We start from the raw sequence: 21,057 nt of genomic DNA, 5'->3' as shown, positions 1-21,057 counted from the left end.
CAGCGAGGCGCGAACGCGCCCCCTAGTGGCGGCGCGCAGCCCGAGCGCCGGGTCCGGAACGGAACTGTCCTCCGGAACCCAGCGTGCGCGCTCAGTTTCCGGGAAGGAAGACGGAGAAGGACCTGCGCGCCGCGGTTCCTACGGCCGCGAAGGAGGCAATGGCCACGGGGGCCTGGGGCCTGCGGCTCTGGCGGGCCGCCCCCCGCGGCGGCGGGGTCGGCTGGAGTGAGTTTCAGTGGCCGTGGGGACGGGGAGCGAGGCTTGGAGGATGGTGTCTGTCCAGAGGGGGCCCGAGGCGGGTGCTGGGAGGAAGGCCCCCCAGTCCCCCGGGGCGGCCGCCCCTCCCCGGCCTGGGCTCCCGATCTGGGGGCGCGGGGGGTCGGGGCGGGCCGCGGGAGGAGCCCCCGTCCCGGTGCAGGCGTGTTCTCCTCTTCCCATTGGGATCCCTGTACTCGCCCAGTCCGCTGATTTGGGGTTTGAAATAAGCTGCATTTGTCGCCCCGGACGGCGACAGTCTTGACCCGGGACCTCCAGGCTCCTGGAGCTGGCTGGTCCTCCCCAAGACATCTCACAGCCACAGCTTTGCTCGCCTTCCCCGTGACTCTTCTAGTTTTGACTCCTCTTCCTAGTTGCTTTTTGCCCCTCGTTGTAAAGCACAGATTGCAACGTGACAGAGGAAATTGGTGGGAAATGGTGATCTGATGGGGAAAGAGCAAAGTTCAAGACAAGACACGGGATCTGGGCTCGCCGCAGTTTTCTTCTGTTGGCGATTGAAGTTCTTTTGCCTCCTCTTCTTTCTTTGTTGGGGGATGGAGATGTGGGAGTGGAACAGGGTGGGGTTGGCAGTATTTTTATTCATTTTGTCAGTCTTATTTATTTATTTACTATATATAGAAATGTATTTATTTATTATATTATTTATTATAACTTCTACACAGGATTCATAGCAACATCGCCAGCTTCTCAGCTGTCGCCGACCGAACTGATAGCAATGCAGAATGATCTCTTTAATATAGAGAAAAACAGGCAGTTATCATTAACTCCCCGAACTGAGAAGATTGAAGTTAAACACGTCGGGAAAACCGACCCTGGTGCTATCTTTGTGATGAATAAAAACGTTTCAACTCCTTATAGCTGTGCCATGCGTAAGTAACAATCAGGCTGGAGTTTGACTGTTTGATGTGAGCTGTGCAGAAGTGGTGCAGAGGAGACAGGATGCTGTAATTGCTTCCTGAACTTCCCAGAAGTTCTCCTGTATCTGGCATCTTACTGTCTGTTCACTGTCGCTTTAGCTCTTGAAGGTACTGTGGGTCTTGCAAGGTTGGCTCTGTAATGCTCAGGTTGTCCTGGGACCTGCCTGAATCTGGCTAAGTTAGGGTGCTCTAATTGTTTCTGGTAGAAGAAGGCAGACCTGAAAGCATTGTTACCAGTGCACTTGCCCCTTTTAGGCAGCACTCCGGTGCAATGGGAGCAGTCACCATGCAGGATGTAAAGGATTTTGGGATAAAGGGACTGCCCTGGCCTCAGATGCCGAGCTTTCTTGGACCTCCTTTCCTTTCTAGCTCTTTATAGCCTAACTTGAATCGTTTATCTGCTTGCCACTTGCGTCTCTGTGTGTGTGTTGTGTTTTTGTTTGCATTTACATGTACTTGTGGTAAATGTGTGAGTGGACATGTGCAATAGGGTGAATGTGATTTGGGGGGTAAAAATATTTGTTTTGTTCATATCTTAAGGGAGGTAACTGTGCCCTGCGTGTGATTTGGTGTGGAAATTAAGGGAACAGGGCCTCTCTATATTATTTTTGATCAAAGTGCTTTTATAGTAGCTTTGATAGAACTGGTAATATTTAAATTTAGGAAGCCCCCCCAATAGATATATATACCCGAGTGCTCATTCATATATATAACTAGCGGCACTGTGTAAACTTTTGGAAAACTGAGTAATGATTCCGTTTAAGTAATTAACAACTTTGGTCATCAGCTTAAGTGGGCCTGTAGAGTGTACTCTCTCAATCTTCCTTTACTGTGGTACTTGAATTAGTACTTAAAATCATTATTTATTTATTTGTTCAGTGTGCGTTTATTGACCCTCTGCGATATGATAGATGTTAGGATTACAGAGAAGGATAAGACAAAGCTCAGGCCCTTAAGGAGCCTTATACACGTCACAGGTAGAGATGAAGCTTCTGAACCACCCTCAGCGTGACACCGGCCTGAGACTCGCTCATCATTCATACCTTCAGTCATGCAGTCAACTTTTATTGAGTATCTGCTGTATTTCAGGCTTGGTACTCGGCTCTGGATATGCTGATGAGTGAGCAAAAATAGACCTGATCCCTGCCTTTCTGGAACTTCTGTAGTGGCTGATAATTTAGACCCTGTAGTTTGACCATGTCCGTGAGTAGCTGTGTACTTGAAAAACAGCTGATCAGGGTTGGAATTGCATTCTGGGGTCATAGAACAGACCAGAGCTGATTGGCTTTTATGTAACTTCATACTAATAATTAAAAACTGGTGACTGCAGTACTTAACTTGAAGAGTCCACGTAAGGGAAGCAAGAGATGGTTTGGGAGGAAGACTTCAAACCCATCTAGAACAGATTTACTGTGGATGTGTGTTTATATATTTTCCCTTTTCTTCTAAGTTGTGTGTGTATATACCCAAATATATCTATGATGCTGCTCTCTGAATATTTAAGTGTAGCTCTTGGAAATTGTTTTATTACTTAGTAATGGACTAATTTCAAAGTAGACTTAGCCTTAATGATTTTTGTAAATGGTTTGGGTAATTTGGTTAATAATCAACAATACATTGGGTGTGTGGGGTATTATTTTTTTATTGATTACAGAGGTAATGTGTAATAATACTTTTTTTCCCAAAAAAGGGCTTGCAGAATCTTGTCTTTCTGTTGTTTTATTTCTTAACATATCACTTAAAAATGTAACTTTTCACTTTGAGTTTTGTTAGATTTAGACCTTCAATCTATTTTAAATTCCTAGATTTGAGTGAGTGGTACTGCAGGAAGTCCATCCTGGCTCTTGTGGACGGACAGCCTTGGGACATGTATAAGCCTTTGACCAAGTCCTGTGAGATTAAATTTCTTACTTTCAAAGATCGTGATCCAGGAGAAGTGAATAAGGTATTTCTGTCTCTACTTTCTCCTCCCCCCGTCACAGTTTTTTTTTTCTTCTCCTTTTTATTAAAGTCTGTTTTCTATGGACTGTGAGATGTGCTAATATGGCCAAGGTCACTTGTTGTACTGTACTAGATAGTCTGTGTTTTACTTGTTAGGTTAGGCATTTTCACAGTTCAAAAAATACCAGTGGCGTCCATTTCTCTGTATTTTGAGAAAGTTACATGATACGTCTTTACATTCATATCTTTGTTCGACTTATATTTATTGATCATCCTCTATATTGTGGGTGATTTCATTCGCACTGCTTCTGGTGGAATTCAGCCTTTGTCCATCGTCTCTGGATTATTTCAATAACCTTTTAACTCTTCCTCCCCTCCCCCGTTTTGTAACATACTGAAGTCTTCCTTGCTAGTCCTATAGGAGTTTTATTGAGTGACATGGCTAAGGATCATGTCACCCCTCAAGAGCTTGCCTACCCGATAAACTGTCCACATAACCTTCCAGGCCCTGGGTGATCTCACGCCGGGCTGCCTTTCGAGCTTCACATTCCACTGCGTCTTTCCACTTCCTCTTCGCTCCGGCCACACTAGAGGACTTGGTCACTAATGGTTTATGCTGTGTTATCCTCCTTGCTTTTGCTGATGCTCTTCCTTCAACTCTGAGCATTTTCTTTCCTCCCTATTAAAATCCTGTTTATCTTCCGTACTTCAATTAAGATGCCATCTGCTCTGTGGAACCTTCTCATTTTCGTCTGGTCAGAATGGATCCCTGTTTTCTTTAGGGCCTCACAACACTTGGCTAGTGTCTCTAGATATAATATTTTAGTTTTGTCTTGTAATATGCACTGTTGAATGCATTGGATTCTTGGCTCTGTGAAGACAGGGATCGTGTCCCGTATTGAACCTAGTCCTTGACTTACATATAGTAGGTGTTTAATAAATATTTGTTGAAGTGAAATAAGCAAGAAAATGATAGACGTGATACAGTAATAGCTACCATTGAATATTTATTATGTATCTAGGCACTGTCTCTCGTGATTTGCAGGTATTAACTCAGTTAATCCTCATAAAAATCCCATAAAATAGGAGCTATTATCCCCATTTTCCAGATAAATAAACTGAAGCAAAGAGCGATTGAGTAGCTTGACTGAACCAGCTAGTTTAGGAAGAGGTGGAGCCTGGATTTGAACCTAGGCATTCTGACTCTGGAGTTCAGTAGACACTAAACACATTTAAGTAGGATAGATGAGGAAGTACATTTTGCTACTCGTCTTCAAAGTCTGGTTTGTTCTTATTTTTAGTGTGTGTTATGTGGTTTTGTAGAATACATTCTGGAGCAGTCTCTGCCACACACAACCAAGTGGGTCCATTCTTGTAGTCCTGAGGTGTGGAGAAGAGCTCACGCACGTCAAGTGCCCAGTTATAGTAGGGCCAGGACAGGGCATAAGATGGGCAGGTGTGGTGCAGGACGCGTGTTTCTCTTTATGACTCTGGTAAGGTCGTTGCATGGATACTCACGGTAGGTAGGTGCCTGGTGAAAAACGTGCCAATAAATGGAAAGCCCAGTTAGTGAAGTTGCGTTGCTATGAATATGAGTAACTTGAGTGATGTGTGTGATGTTAGGTACGGGATAGGCCTCATAAATCTTGAAAGTTGAGTTTTCCGTCCATATTTATATCTGGCATAAATAGGTATAAATTAATATGTTTATTTTACTTTAGCACAAGTTTGTTAACAAGTTAACTTTGTCCTGGGTTAAAAATAAAGTTACTAGGGGCCCGCCCCGTGGCGTAGCGGTTAAGTGCACGCTCCGCTGCTGGCGGCCCAGGTTTGGATCCCGGGCGCGCACCGACGCACCCGTTGTCAGGCCATGCTGTGGCGGTATCCCATATCAAGTGGAGGAAGATGGGCACAGATGTTAGCCCAGGGCCAGTCTTCCTCAGCAAAAAAAGAGGAAGATTGGCATGGATAGTTAGCTCAGGGCTGATCTTCCTCACACACACACACACACACACACACACACACACAAAAATAAATAAAAATAAAATTACTACCAGATAGTAAAACTGTCTCTTGGTCATAAACATTATGGTGTCTGATGCCGTGCACAGAAACTTGGCTAACAACACGAAGTTGGTACTTCATTCTTTCATGGCTTTTGCTTGGTAGAGGGAATTTCATGGCCTGGTGGTATCTGTTGCTACATGCTGAGAATGGACACATATTTGAGAAATATTTCCTGAGTCAAAAGTCAACCTAAATTTTAATGTTGAAGAAACTTTAGTGAATCTTAGTGTGTATTATGTTTGTGTGCATTTTATTTTTGTAGGCTTATTGGCGTTCTTGTGCCATGATGATGGGCTGTGTGATAGAGAGGGCATTCAAAGATGAATATGTGGTCAGTTTGGTCAGAGCTCCAGAAATTCCTGGTAATGTATACATATAAATATATGTATATATACACACACACATACTTTTTAAATATACATAGATACCTTTTGTAATCCTTGAATATTTTGGTACCTGTTTTTGGTGTTGTATAGAGTTCATTTCTAATCTAATATCAAGTATCATCATACATATATTCCATTTATTATGGGTAACAGGATCCATTCTGTTACTGTCATACATAACGTTCCATTTATTATAGGTAACAAAATCCATCCTATTTAACTATTGGAGGTCAATACTTAATAGAATTAGAGGAGAATGTTTCTCTTGAATGTGAGTTTCAAGTAATTACATTGTCTCAGTGTTTATTTCTTACCACTTTAAGCGTTTATTTCTAAATTGAGTGTGTGGAGGAGGAGATGGGAGTATAAATAGACTTCTGGAGAAAGCTATACTTAGGTGGTACCATTTCACCATAAATGACCGTGACTCTGGAAGGGACACCATTTTGAGGCGATAGAAGAGTTCATACTTTTTGTAATTTTGCTAAAACTAGGATTTTGCAACAGTATGTGTAGTGGGATCACATATTTTTTAAAAAAAGGTGGAAGTATATACCCCAAAAATATTTGTAAAGCTTAATAAATGATTCTAAGAAGAACAAAACAACAAAAATAAGGATATGTAGGAGATATTAAAAAAGAAATTCAACATTTCATGTCCATTTAGTCATTCATCTCCTTATTAAGTATTTTGTTCTTTTGGAATTTTTATATGTAGTAACTATTTGAAATTTCTATAGTGGTAATATTCCTGAAGAAATTTTGACATTTCAGAAATCCTGGTGATTTTGGGTTAACAAAAAGTGAGTTAATTTTTTGGATGAGGGAAAGTTGGTGGAGCTCTGGCAAGCAGCTGGGATAATGGCAACAGTTGCGTAATTTGTGGGGTTAGGACAGATTGCTAACCCTTCATTTTATTGTCAAAATTTTCAGTTGTTGCAAATTAGTAATTTTCTACCCTAACAGATTTGACTTGGCCTTTATTTTGATTGGATTTACAGTAATAGCTGGAGCCTTCTGCTATGATGTAGTTTTGGATAAGAGACTTGATGAATGGGTGCCAACAAAAGTAAGTATGCTCTTTGGAGTATTAATTTTAGTCTGTGTCTTTCTTTGTTAGAATGATTCCTGTTAGTATTGTTGAATGGCGCTGCATGTTGAGGATATTTAAAAGAAAATATCTCTGTCTGTCTATCTGTCTGTCTGTCTGTCTGTCTTTGTTGTCACTTTTTCAGCGTATGTAAGACCGAGGCACGTGAATGCGGGTATTTACAACAGCGTGGTCAGTTGTGTGGAAGCTTTATGTCCTGCTTGACCTTTTCTTGAAGCACTTTCTTCCTTGTACTGCTCCTTCTCTTCCTTAAGATAGTGCTTTTCAAGATGCCCAGAATATGGCGTGCAGAGGCTTACCTGTCTCGGTTGATGTGGTGGGGGGGCCCTGGAGCCTTACCTCCTTGCATCCCCAGAGCACAATGTGAAAACGACTGCCCTAAACCATTTCAGCCTGTTGCGTACCGTGACATCTCCCTGTGTACAAGGGTTACATCGGGAGCGGGGGCGGGGTGGGGTGGAGGGGAGGGGAGTCGTGAATTAAAGAATCAGACTTGGACAAAGCTAACCCAGATAGCACCACACTAGAGAGCAACAGACTGGACTCTTTGTGAATGGTCAGCCTTCATAATGAGGGGCTCCTTGTTGGTCTGGGGCTTGAGTAGCAATAGGGGCCTCGCTTACAGGGACGATCTAGATCAGGTGCTCTCTAGGTAGGGGTGCTGACAGCTTTCCAAAGTCAGGCCTAGAGACTTAGCTATGATTGGGGAGAATAGGCAAATGCCTAATTCTTAATTAAGCAAAACTGTGTGTCTTACAGACTGGCGGTCTGGAGATCAGAAATGGGGAGGTGGTGTAGCATACCATTTAATCAATTCCACCCTGTACATTTTTTCACATTTTAATATCTGAAAACAAATGTTTTACAGTAGATAGCATCTTATGATTATAATTGGTAGTGTTTTTTCCTTCGTGGTACATCTTTTGTTGTTAGTGCCATCGAGTTGATTCTGACCCGTAGTGACCCTGTGTACAGTGGATTGAAACCCTGCCCGGTCTTTTTTGTGCCATCCTCTCACCTTTCCCTGCTATATCAGACAGTTCTCTGCTGCTATTCACAGGGTTTCATGGCGAATTTTTTTGGAAGTAGGTGGCCAAGTCCTTCTTCCTAGTCTGTCTGAAAACTTCACTGAAACCTGTCCACCATGGGTGACCCTGCTGGCATTTGAAATACTGGTGGCATAGCTTTTAGCGTCATAGCAACATGCAGCCACCACACTATGACAGCCGACAGATGGGTAGTGTGGTTCCCTGACCAGGAAACTAACCCAGGTCGCAGAATGAGAGCACCGAATCTTAACCACTAGACCACCAGGGCTTTGCTAGTGGTGGTACATCTTAGGTTTAGTAAAATAAAGAAGCAAAGATTTTTGAGTCAGGGAGACCCTGGTTTAAATTCTGGCTTTGGAAGTCATTTCTTATATAATCCTGCCCATATTGCTTAATATCAAGAGGGAGAGAGGAGGGAAACAGGAAGGAAGAGAGAGAGAAGGTGTGAGAGGGAAGAGAGGTGGAGAGAGAGATGAGGAGGGGGACCAGGGAAGGGATCAGAACTGTTCTTCATGATCTCTGGACTCGTGTCAAGCTAATTTCTTCTTTTTCAAGTATGTCCCCACATTTAAGAAGAGATTCTTATCTGATTGGGGGAGTTAGGTAAACACTAATGAGATCAGGATTCAGCTCTCATTATCTATGAAACTTGCTGCCTCTTTTTGTTTTTTTTAAAGATGAACCTTTAAAAAAGAAATGTCCTAGCTAATTGAAGGCACCATGGGGTTGGGTGGACAACTTAGAGAAAGTAGGGGAGAGTCACATTCAGGTAACAGCTATGTTAAAGCATGAGTGTGGATTTGTTATACAGTAAATTATCCCTTTAAGAATGGAGAAATGTGAGGGCCAGCCCAGTGGCGTAGTGGTTAAGGTCACACGCTCCACTTCGGTGGCCTGGGGTTTGCAGGTTCGGATCCTGGGTTGCAGACCTATGCACTGCTTATCAAGCCATGCTGTGGCGGCATCCCACATATAAAGTAGAGGAAGATGGGCACGGATGTTAGCCCAGGACCAATCTTCCAGAGCAAAACAAGGAGGATTGGCAACAGATGTTAGCTCAGGGCCAATCTTCCTCACCAAAAAAAAAAAAAAAAGAAAGAAAGAGGAGAAGTGCCATTTAATACAAAACAGTCTAACAGGATGTTTATGGAAAGAATTTTATTACAGAATTGTTTGTGTAATAGTGCTTAATCTTTTCTGTATTAGTAATGATTTGTAGTTTGAAAACTCAATTATAGTTTTTATTAAAAATCTCATAAACATTGTTAATGTGTATTATTAATTCTTTTCATTGTGTAAAATTGACATTTTCATTAAATACAAAGTTATAATATTGGATCTATGCTATATTTTGGACAGGACCAATAATGACATTACATTTCCTAGTGAAACTTTCTGAATCACATAAACAGTAATTTTTTCCCCTTGCATTTGAAAAGCTTAATTATACTCAAAGTGTAAACAAATTTTTGTATTTTACTATTTATTTAGTAGTGTTTCTACTTGTTGCATCATCATTTTAATAAAGTTGTATAATTTGAATGAAATGTTTATTAAAATTTCTTTGTAGGATTATCTTTAATAATTATTATTAATACAGGCTATCTTAATTACAAGTAAATTACAAGATTTATATTTTATGGAGTTGGGAGAAATTGCTAATCCTACATTTTATGGTCCAAATATTTAATTGTTGTAAATTAATAACTTGCTTTGCTAACAAATTTGCTCTTGCTTTTTGTCTTAGTTGTATTTATAATATTAAGCATACAATTTTATCTTATCTGCCTTATAGAGAAATGCTTTTAAGTAAATTGTAACAAAAGGTTAATACTTCCATTTTTAAGGAGAACCTGCGTTCCTTCACAAAAGATGCTCGTGCTTTAATTTATAAAGATCTTCCATTTGAAACTCTGGAAGTTGAAGCAAAAGTGGCATTAGAAATATTTCAACACAACAAGTAAGTGTCAGCCTTTTTTAAAGCAAGATTAAACTTCGCAAAGTTGTATGTAATGAAAAAAATTCAACTCCTAGGAATTTTTATACATATTTGTATATAGGACACTGTTTTACTTTTAGCTCTAAGATCTCTTTTTCTGGACCAGCCTATTTACTTTTGTTAATCTCATTATTTATTTCACTGACAAGAAGCACCCCCCATGATAATTTTCTCACTTTATTTTACTTCTCTGAGTCTTTGGCCAGTCCTTCTCTTTATATCAACATAGCGGTGTGTTTTTCCTTTTTCCTTCCACTGTGAAATGATAGGATATATTAAGAAACTATTATTTTGTGCATTTGGCAGCCTTTCCTGTCAGTCCTTCCCCTCTTTAAATAAAAAGGGTAAGAGAGAAAATGCCAGAGGTTGGGAGGGAGCTAACAGCTAAGTAGAACGTTTACACAGCCAAGTCTTAGTCTTCTACACGAGAATTATCCATTTGATGGATTTCCTTTGCGAACATTTTAAATTCTGCCTGGCTTCTCAGTTCCCTTTGTCACTCAGAAAACTTCCAGTTTACCTTATTTTACAAACTGTAAGAACATAAACTAAAGTTTAATACTAATGTAATTGAAATTAGAGCTAATTAGAAAGGGAAATCTGCATTGCCAAAAAAACCCCATAACATAGACAGTAGATTCTGAAGCCAAAATATGCAACTGCAAGTTGTTAAAGATTATAGATTGGGATTTCTTTAGGTATTTATAAATCGAGACACAAATTCTCATGGGGATAGTTTATAATATTTAGTATATGCTGGGACCAGTATACTTAGAAAGTGGTAGGAAAATACTACTTTAACTGAACTAGAGTACAAATAGTTCTATAGAACCAGACCACCATTGATTCTATAAGAAAATTTCTTGGATTATCAGAACATATCAAGTCACCTCCCATGCCAAAATTCTAGGGTCGTGCTGTTGAGTAGAAATATAATATGAGCTATAGTATAGCTAAATTTTCTAGTAGCTACATTAAAAAAAAGTCAAAAGAAAAGGTCAATTTTTTTGTGTGTGTGTGAGGAAGATTAGCCCTGAGCTAACATCTGTTGCCAATCCTCCTCTTTTTGCTGAGGAAGATTGGCTCTGGGCTAACATCTGTGCTCATCTTCCTCTACTTTGTATGTAGGATGCCTGCCACAGCATGGCTTGATGAGTGGTGTGTAGGTCTGCACCCAGGATCTGAACCTGTGAACCCCAGGCCACTGACGCAGAGCACGCGAACTTAACCACTCTGCCACCGGCCAGCCCCAAGTTAATTTTAATAATACATTTTGTTTAAACAATATATCTAAAATGTTACTTCAACACGTGATCTATGTTAAAAAAAGTAATGATATTTTACATTCTCTTTTTCATACTAAGTCTTCAGAATCTGTGTGTATTTTACACTTAAGGCACATTTCAGTTAGGACTAATTATATTTAAGTGCTCCATAGCTGCCATACTGGACAGCATACTCCAGACTTTCATTCCACATACACTGAGATTTTCCTTTCCCCACTCAAATGTCAAAGTCTAGTAGAGGCTTGTAGGACTTTGGTAACTTAGTTGAATATGTGGAGGGAGGTAGGGGATGGTTTGGGGGAAAGTGTGAGGGTCCAGAGTTTTTGGATGGTTGAAGGTGGCACAGTGATTGGCCTTTCCTCTGCAGGGGGAGCTTTCAGTGTCTTTGGCTCCCAGGGGACAGGAGCATCTCTTAGAGCTGGGTCAAGAGGGACAAGTATTCAAATGAATCGGCTCCCTCAGTGATGCATGGGGGCCTCTGGAGAAGGGGTGTGGCAGTAAGTGGATGTTTTTGCATAAACGAATGCTCCCCAGTCTTGCCCCACGTACAGGTAATATATGTTTAGCACTCTGGGGTAAATAGACAAGGCTCATACTAGTATGTGGTAAAGTCATGATTTGAACCTGGGCTGTGCAGTTTCATCTGTGTATTAGCTATACTAACAGAATTGGGTAGATTTGAGAGACATTTAGGCTGTAGAATTGACATGACTTGGTGATGAATTAGATGGAGAGAGTGTGGTGGGAAAGCAGGAATCAAGGAAATCTGTGAAGTTTTTTCTTGGACATGTAGGTGGTTGGTGGTGTCATTCATTAAGGAAGGAAATTCAGAAATAAGAACAAATTTGGTGGGAAAAGAGGGAGTAAGTTTTTGTTGGGTTTGAGAATTTGGGAGTGTGTGTTGCTTCAGGAACACCCTAGTGGATGTGCAGAAGGTTCTTGGATATACAGTTTGGGGCTCAGAAGAGGTATGGGGATTAGAAGCAGAGATGTGGAAAATATAGACACATAAGTGGTAATTAAAGCTGTGCAAATCAAGGAGCTAGCCCAGGGAGGATGCTTACAGTGAAAGAGAGTCTAGGACAGAGCTCTCGAAGAGAGGAGAAAGAGAATAGTGACTAGAGAGTTAAAATAACATGCAGTAGAGAATGCCACAGAAGCCGGTGGAAAAGAGCACTTGGAGAAGTGGAGGTGAGCAGTGGAAATAAGGACCAAAAAGTGTCCATTAGGTTGGTACTGAGGAGGCACCTGTGGCTTTGGTGAGAACAGTTTGGTGGAGTTGTGAGGCTGTGGCCAGATTGAAGGAGGTGAGGTGTGAGTGGGAGGTGAGGAAGGGGAACCTGCAAGTGCAAACCCCTCTTTCAAAAACTGCAGCTGAAGAGGAAGAGAAAGGGACGGTGTCTTTAAACACCTTTTTGTATACTTAGAATTAAAAAAATTTTTTCCTTGCTGCTTTTTAGGTATAAAATAAATTTCATAGAAGAGAAGGCATCTCAGAACCCTGAGAGAATAGTCAAGCTACACAGGTAAGTAAAAATGAAAACATTGGCTGCTATGCTAATTTATAGGAAGGCTTAGCTTTATTGTTACCTGAATGGAGTGTCTGACTGAAAAAGATGAATTTGTACCTTAATTTTTTATTCTTATTACCTTATTTTCTGTTACTCTGTTCATTGTTTTGATAATGGTGTTAATTGGAAGCTTTAAATTATCTTTAGAAACAGTTGTGGTTTCTGTTCCTTGTTTTACTGTTTGTTATTTTTATTTCTGTATTTCAAGAGTTGAAAACCAGTGTTTAAAAATGTAATTTTTAAAAGTTAATTTTGAAATTGGGCAAAATATTCATTATTATGAATTGAATATAATTCATGTATACAGAAGTATGAATACTAACTAATTAGTTACTACTTATGTTACATATAAGTAAGTTATATCTGAATGTGCTTTCCTTTTTTTTTTTTTTTTTTTTGTGGGGAAGATCAGCCCTGAGCTAACATCCATGCTAATCCTCCTCTTTTTGCTGAGGAAGACTGGCTCTGAGCTAACATCTATTGCCAATCTTCCTCCTTTTTTTTTTCCCCCAAAGCCCGAGTAGATTGTTGTATGTCGTAGTTGCACATCCTTCTAGTTGCTGTATGTGGGACACGGCCTCAGCATGGCCGGACAAGCGGTGCATCAGTGCGCACCCAGGATCCGAATGCGGGCCGCCAGTAGCGGAGTGCGCGCACTTAACTGCTAAGCCATGGGGCCGGCCCTGAATGTGCTTTCTGACGCAGGGATGAGAGGTTGGACAATGCGTTATGCAAAAATGACATCATGGCCTGTGTCTGTTTTCTCAACTTCATGTTTTCTTGACTCAGACTTAGCTTTTTTCCTCTGGAAAGCTGCTCTTTGGACACAATCTGTCCTACATGCTGAATTCTAAACTCTGTTGCAGTGAGTTATTATAAGGTTGTAGATTATCAGTTTTAGGCGTTGGATCCACTTGATAGCATGATGTGTTCAGTGATCTTAAAAATTTTTAAAGTTATATCAATGCTAATTAAGAAAAAGGTTCCCTTGATTTTAATTTTCAAAGTTTTAGCCTTTTCACTTGAGATTGTTATGACAGGGGCTATTAGAGACTGAATTGATCCACATAGGGATCTAGTTTAGGGACTACATAGGGACATGGGTTAGGGACGTGGCAGCAAAACAGAATGAATACTTTTTTTTCAAACTATTGTAAATGATTTGATTTTGAGGTTTTATTTGTTTATTTTTAAAATCAAATTAGATTTGGTGACTTCATTGATGTGAGTGAGGGTCCTCTTATTCCAAGAACAAGTATTTGTGTCCAGTATGAAGTATCAGCAGTTCACAATCTTCAAGCCACCCAGTCGAGTCTTGTACGAAGATTCCAGGGTCTCTCTTTACCTGTTCACTTAAGAGTAAGTAAAGCTTAAAGTTTCAGGTCATCCAGTTTGGGTGTGGGTATGATTCTGGTCTTGATTGTATACCAATTTGAAGGATATATATTTTAATTTTCATTAAATTGCATGACACTAATATTTTGTAAACTCAGGTTTATGATTAAAAACAATTTTTCCCAGGATGTAAACAGATAATTCACAAAAGAAACATTAATTGGAAAAATTAAATCGAATTGAGATAGTATTTTTAATTTTTCGAATTAGTATAGGGGAGAGTGCCTTGAGGAGTGTTGGAGTGCGTGTTGATAAGACCTTCTGGAATGCCTTTTGGCCTTACACTTGGCATGTTTTTCTCCCTAATTTTGATAATTTATTCATGACCCAAAGCCTATCATTTTCCCTGTTGCTGCAGCGCTTGCTAATCCTTTCTTCTTTTATTAAACTTTTGATTTTGAGATAGTTGTAGATTTACATGCACTTATAAGAAATAATACAGAGAGATCCCAAGTACCTTTACCCAGTTTCCCCAATGGTAACATCTTTCGAATTATAGTACAGTATCACAGCCAGAGTATGGACGTGGACACAGAAGATACAGAACAGTCCCTTCACAGGGTTCCCTCATGTTGGCCTTTTATAGCCACACCCACTCACACCCACTCCCCTCTGCCCTGCCCCCACCTCCTTACCCCTGCCAGCTACTAATTTGTTTTCCATTTCTATAATTTTGTTATTTCGAGAATGTCATATGAATGAGATCATATGCTATGTAATCTTTTGGGATTGGTTTTTTTCACTCAGCACAATTCTCTGGAGATTCATCCAAGTTGTTGCACGTATTAATATATCAATAGTTCCTTCCTTTTTATTGCTGAGTAGTGTTCCTTGGTGTGGATGTACTATGGTTCATTTAACCATTCACTCGTTAAAGGATATTTGGGTTGTTTCTGGTTTTTTTGCTATTATGAGTAAAGCTGCTATGAATGTTTGTGTACAGGTTTTTGTGAATATGTGTTTTCATTTCTCTGGGATAAATGCCAAAGAGTGCAAATTGCTGGATCAAATAGTAAGCGCATGTTTAGTTTTTTAAGAAACTATGAAACTGAGTTCTGTTTTACATTCCCACCATCAATGTGTGAATAATCAGTTTTTCTAATCCTTGTCAGCATTTGTTGTCACTGTTTTTTCTTTTAGCCATTCTGATAGGTTGGTAGTGATTTCTCATTGTAGTTTTTTGTTTGTTTGTTTTTTGTTTTTGTTTTTGTTTTTTTGTGAGGAAGATCAGCCCTGAGCTAACATCCATGCTAATCCTCCTCTTTTTGCTGAGGAAGACCGGCTCTGAGCTAACATCTATTGGCATTCCTCCTTTTTTTTCCCCAAAGCCCCAGTACATAGTTGTATGTCGTAGTTGCACATCCTTCTAGTTGCTGTATGTGGGACGCCGCCTCAGCATGGCCGGAGAATCGGTGCGTCGGTGTGCACCCGGATCCGAACCCGGGGCCGCCAATGGCGGAGTGCGCGCACTTAACCGCTAAGCCACGGGGCTGGCCCTCATTGTAGTTTTAATTTGCGTTTCCCTATTGGCCAATTGTGTTGAACATCTTTTCTTATTTGCCACCTTTGTATCTTTTTTGGTGAAATGTCTGTTCATGTCTTCTGTCCATATTCTGATTGGATTGTTTACTTTTTTACTGTTGAGTCTTGGGAGTTTTTTTATAGTCTAGATACTAGTCCTTCGTTAGATACATAGTTTGCAAATATTTTCTCTCTGTCTGTAGCTTGTCTTTTTATCCTCTTAACAGGCTTTTGCAGATCAGCAGTTTTTAATTTTGATGAAGTCCAGTTTATCAGTTTTTCCCTTTATAGATCATGCTTTTGGTGTCAATTCTAAGAATTCTTTGCCTAGCTCTAGAACCCAAAGATTTTATCTTGTTCTTTTTCCTTCAAGTTTAATAGTTTATATGTAAGTTTGTGGTCTATTTTGAGTTAAATTTTGTATGAACTGTGTGATTTAGGTTGAGGCTTACTTGTTCTTTTGCCTATACATGTCAAATTGCTCCAGTACCATTGTTGAAAAGGCTGTCCTTCCTCTTTTGAATTGCTTTTGCACCCTTATTAAAAATCAGTTGGTTATATTTGTGTGGGTCTATTTCTGGGTTTTCTTTTCTGTTCCATTGATTTATGTGTCTGTCCCTTTGCCAATATCACACAGTCTTGATTACTGTAGCTGTAAATAGGTCTTGAAATCAGGTAGAATAATTCCTCCCATGTTATTATTCTTTATAAAAATTGTTTTAGCTATTCTAGGTCCTTTGCCTTTCCGTTTAATTTTAGGGTAATCTTTTCTATATCAACAAATCTTGCTGGGATTTTTCTTTTGTTTTTTTGCAGGGGAGGATTCGCCCTAAGCTAACATCTATTGCCAATCTTCCTCCTTTTTTCTTCTCCTCCAACCCTGCAAAGTGCCAGTACATAGTTGTGTATAGTTGTAAGTTCTTCTGGTTCTTCTATTGTGAGCCCCCGCCACAGCATGGCTACTGACAGACGAGTGATGTGGTTCCATGCCCAGGAACCTAACCCAGGTCACCGAACTTTAACTGCTAGGCCATCAGGGCTGGCTCTTGATAGGAATTTTATTAAACCTGTATATCAATTTGGGGAGAATTGACATCTTTACTATATTGAGTCTTCCAATCTATGAACACAGTGTATCTTTTCATTTATTTTTAAATCTTCTTTCATCTCTTTCATCAGCATTTTGTAATTTTTAGCATATGTGTCCTTTACGTGTTTGATTTTTCTCAATATACCTGTTTCCTTTCTTAGCTTTCTCCATTTCAGTAAACAGCACCATCATCTGCCTTGCTGTTTGAGGTACTCCTTGATTCTGTTTCCCTCATAGCTATGCCCCATCCCAGCCATCAGCAGGTCCTTTCAACTCTTAACTCTAAAACATGTCCTGAATCCATCCGCTGCATAGCATCTCTTCTACTACTGTTTCCCTCTTTCACTCTCTTCCTTGCTTTCATTCTTGCCCGCTACAGCACCTTCTCCACTCCGTAGCCAAAATGATCTTTTTGATACACAGATCAGATCATGTAATTCCTCCGTCTCGAAATTTCCAATGGCTTGTCGTAGACAAATCCCAGCCCTTTACCCTTCTTCTCACAAAGCCCTCCATTATCTGGCCCCTGCCTGTCTCTCTGACTTCATCTCATACCACTTTCTCCATCACCCATTACATTCCAGCCACACCTTAAGATCTCTGCACCTGCTGTTCATTCTGCCTGAGTCAGGTATGGTTTTCCCTTTAAACACACCCTGCTGCTCTTTCTCCAGAAGGGTTTGCATGTGCATATTTAGTAACTTTACCTTTTATTATAGGTTTTACCAGCTCATTCAGTGTGAAATAGTCACTGGCCCACCCATATCCCTCAGTATCACCTTCAACTGACTTAATAAAATTGATATGGTCATTATGCGCTTTGCACAGTTTTCATTTATGCATTCTCATCATTCTCTGCTACATAAGATTGTGGATTTACGAAATTGGTTCTATCATTTTACTATTGTCTTCGTTAGTTTTTAGTTGTTCTTTAGGGTAATTTGCTAAATTTTCTAGATCTGTCATTTCAGTGTGAAGATGTCACAGTTGCTTCTTAATGAACCTCTTATGATTGCTTATAATTTGAAGAATGACCTCTAGCATATTGAAATTAGCTGTTTAAGGAAAGAACCGCAGTCTATGAGAAAGTGGGGCAGATTTTTGCTTCCCATTAGAAGGAATGCTTTCTAAGATGGTAATGATTAAGAAGGACAAAAGAGGAAGAAGGGCATATTCAGTCTTTTTTCCTTAAATACTAAGCAAAGCAGCTGTTCTATAAAGTACCTTTTTCTCCTACTTTAATCTGCTTTGCAACAACTTAGCCTTATCAGTACTAACTTTATGTATTTGTTTTCTTTAAAACCTATATAAAGACTCAAACCTTTTTATTTTAACTTTACTGTTTTATTTAATTCATAGTAAATCTTTTCTTTTCAAGGCACATTTTATGATTTGGGATAAGCTATTGGAGAGATCTCGGAAAATGGTAAGTGTTTTTGACAGCCAAGGAGTACTCTTTTATGAAATTTTCATTGAAATTAACCAACAACAACAATAAAAAAACAGAAAGAGAAAGAAAGAAAATAATTAGTTGTCTCAGTAGCTAACGCAGTGTTGTGGGTGTTGACTCCAGTACTATTTTGGCAAGAGAAAAGTTGTAATTTGGCAATTCTCTTGTTTTTTATTTGTTAATATCATGAAAATGATACTGTCATTTTCTTGTAGAGAAATAAGAATATTTCTATATAATAGTTATAGTTCTCAGTGGTTGTAGTGGTGTTAATTAGGTCTCATGATAATTTTTTTGTAAGTTTAATGAACATTTAAAGATTAAGATTTGTCACCTTTTAAAGCTGTCTCGATTCTTGACGTATTAAATGTGCAGATGTCCTGAAAAACCAAGTTTGAGTACTTGTGTTTTGTAGTTTATTCTGTGTCATTAGTGTTTAGGTTTCACAAATAGGAATGATTCCATTTCTTGACCACGACTATCCCTCTTCACTCTTTCATAGTCTGAGTGTTCATCTTTTACTTACATTATCTGATAGCGGTCCTGTGTAATCTGGCCTCATGAACCCTTCCTAGTCACCCTAATTTTCCACTCTAGTCAAGCTTGCAAGCATACATGATTCAGCTAACACAGACTTATTGAGTGTTTGTTATGTACCAGGAACTGTAGGTACAAAAATGAGCAAAGCCTACTTGCCGCCCTCAAGGAAGTCACTTTAATGGAATCGTTTGACTTATAGGCAGACAGTTCAGATGTGCATGTGGGGCTCTGGCTCGCAGAAGAGAAGGCCCAAACCAAGCTGGGAGATTGGTTAAGGAATGTTCCCAGGAGTTGTTGTTTCTTAAGTTGGTTTTAATAAAAGTGGGCCAGGTAGATAATTTGCTAGGGGATGAGTTTGGGGTTATCTCAGAGGAAGCTGCTTGCCTAGAGGTATGGAGGAGTGGAGAGCATGGTGAATGTAAGATGAATCTGAATGTACAGTCACCTGTAGTGTGGGTGATGAGTCACAATAAGTTTATCCTAAATAGAATATGAGGGGCTTGTCTTCCATAATGTGGAATTTGCATTCCCCTCCTGAAGGTGATTGGAGGTAACTGGAGAATTTGAACAAGCAAGTGCCCCATTGGTAAGCTGTTCCTGTTTAAAAGCTCATTCTGGGGGCAGCGTGGAAGATAGCTGCCACTGAAGCCAGCAGTCCTACTAGGGAGATAGACGATGATGAGATCCTAAACTTCAGGCATAGCACTGAGAATGGCTGTGAGAGTTACTTAGGTAGAATTAATATGACTGTTGATTGAATATACAGGTAAAGAATTGTGGATTCTCTAATGCTGAGTTTGCAGCTGGATAGAACCCTTCACTAAAATAGATAATGCAGGAGGTGGGGGAGGTTTTGGGGTGATGAAGAATACAGCTCAGCTCTGTTTGTTTGATGTGTTCTGAGTGACATAAAACAGAAATATGGACATACAGATAGCTGTTTCTAATAAACCTGTAATATGCTATATGTTCAAAATATAATTATATCTCCCAACAAAATAGACTGATTTAGAATACCTTGTTGTAGCACTGCTGGTATTTTTCTTGTCTTAATGATTTCATTTTATAGATGAAAAGTAAAATGACAAACTCAAGAAGCCTAGATATATGCCTCAGATTATATTTTTAATGGAATTATTGTCCTTTACTTGATAATTTATGTTGGGAACTTGGCCTTGTAAGTTTTCTTCTCTTTCTACTTAACTTTCTATACTAATTACTATTGAAGGAGAAGACAAAGGGTCATTATAAGAGAAGGACTGTGGAATGATTTTAAATGGTGGGTGAAGGGTAAAATCGAAAGTGTTTATTAGAAAAGTAAAGCTATTCATGTTTTTACAGGTAACTGAAGATCAAACCAAACCTGCAGAGGAAAGTACATCTTCCTAGTAACTTCCTAAAATTTAAATATGTATAGTGAATTAAAATAAAAGTTTCCTATGTAATGTTTGGGTGTGCTTATAAAGATTAATTATCATTTTCTCCCTAAGATTTATACTGAGGTTTACCTTTTCCTTTCTCTAAAGGATAAAACAACTTATGTTGTTCACAATAAAAATTTTACACAGAAACAGACCTCCCCCCGTCCTTCCTGGATGTAACACTTTGGTGTATTTTCTCCTTGCAGTCCTTTTTTCTATATGTATAAACTTATATGTACAAATACAAATGTAATCTTTTAAAAACAAATAGGATGGTACTAGTTGTTTCCATTTTTCACTATTTTAAACAGTGCGGTAAACATCCTTGTGCAAAATGGCAAGTGTTTACTGGATAGATAGATAGATAAACTGAGTATTTACTAAGTTAACTGAATATTTCCTACACACTGGCCATTGTGCTAAGCCTTTCACATGGAGCCTATTATTTAATTCTCACAACAACCTGTTGAGAAGGAGTTTCCATTTTGTAAACGAGGAAACTGAGAGCATAGAGCTGGCAAGCAGCAAAGCTGGAATTCGGACGCAGGTGGTTTCACTCACCTGCTCTTATGTACTCTACACTGCCTCACGTGTAGGAATTTTGTAGGAAGAGATATCTGGTAGTGGAATTACTGACAGATGCTACCAGATTCTAGCCTCCAAAAGGTTTTGCCAAATGACAGTCCCAGCAACAGTGTCTGAGAGTGCCTGTTCCCCTTGCCTTGGGCAAGTCTTGATGACCGCTCTTTTAAAAATGTGTTGCCAAAAAATTTCTTCCCATTCCAGTCTGAGCACTTTGCTTTCTGGGCTTGGTACACAGGTTTCATCTGAAGATCTTGTTTCTTCCTTGGGTAGGATCTACTTTTTCCTAGAGTCCAGATCTTCCTGTTCCATGATTAACTTGCTCGTTGTGCTGGAGTCCATAGTAAGTTCCATCCTAAGAAAAAGTGTCTGAGGTGAGCTCTGGAGTGCCTAAGTGGCTTTGTTTTGCAACAGACGTTTGGTCAACAGTTTTGCTAGATATAGAACTCTAGATT

General features: G+C 39.5%; 1 protein-coding gene across 1 annotated transcript; it reads left to right on the top strand.

Annotated features, from left to right (window-relative positions):
• The first annotated feature begins 143 nt into the window (after window positions 1–143).
• MRPL39 (mitochondrial ribosomal protein L39) lies at window positions 144–20,044 on the top strand. Its single transcript, XM_058522954.1, has 10 exons — window positions 144–225; window positions 939–1,145; window positions 2,999–3,138; window positions 5,464–5,563; window positions 6,589–6,656; window positions 9,595–9,707; window positions 12,493–12,558; window positions 13,809–13,962; window positions 17,988–18,035; window positions 19,941–20,044. Exons 1-10 carry the CDS (start codon window positions 159–161, stop codon window positions 19,986–19,988), a joined length of 1,011 nt encoding a protein of 336 aa, XP_058378937.1. The 5' UTR covers window positions 144–158; the 3' UTR covers window positions 19,989–20,044.
• The last annotated feature ends 1,013 nt before the right edge of the window (window positions 20,045–21,057 follow it).

Source organism: Diceros bicornis, chromosome 27 (assembly GCF_020826845.1).
Source record: "Diceros bicornis minor isolate mBicDic1 chromosome 27, mDicBic1.mat.cur, whole genome shotgun sequence".
Lineage (NCBI taxonomy): Eukaryota > Metazoa > Chordata > Mammalia > Perissodactyla > Rhinocerotidae > Diceros > Diceros bicornis.
This window is presented reverse-complemented; position numbering and strand designations above follow the sequence as displayed.

What these genes read in the sequence shown, in the direction of transcription:
- MRPL39 (XM_058522954.1), top strand. Translation starts at nt 159, where the DNA reads ATGGCCACGGGGGCCTGGGGCCTGCGGCTCTGGCGGGCCGCCCCCCGC. An exon ending in TCCTTATAGCTGTGCCATGC is followed by an intron (nt 1,146 to 2,998) that starts GTAAGTAACAAT and finishes TTAAATTCCTAG; the next exon opens with ATTTGAGTGAGTGGTACTGC. An exon ending in TGGAGAGATCTCGGAAAATG is followed by an intron (nt 18,036 to 19,940) that starts GTAAGTGTTTTT and finishes ATGTTTTTACAG; the next exon opens with GTAACTGAAGATCAAACCAA.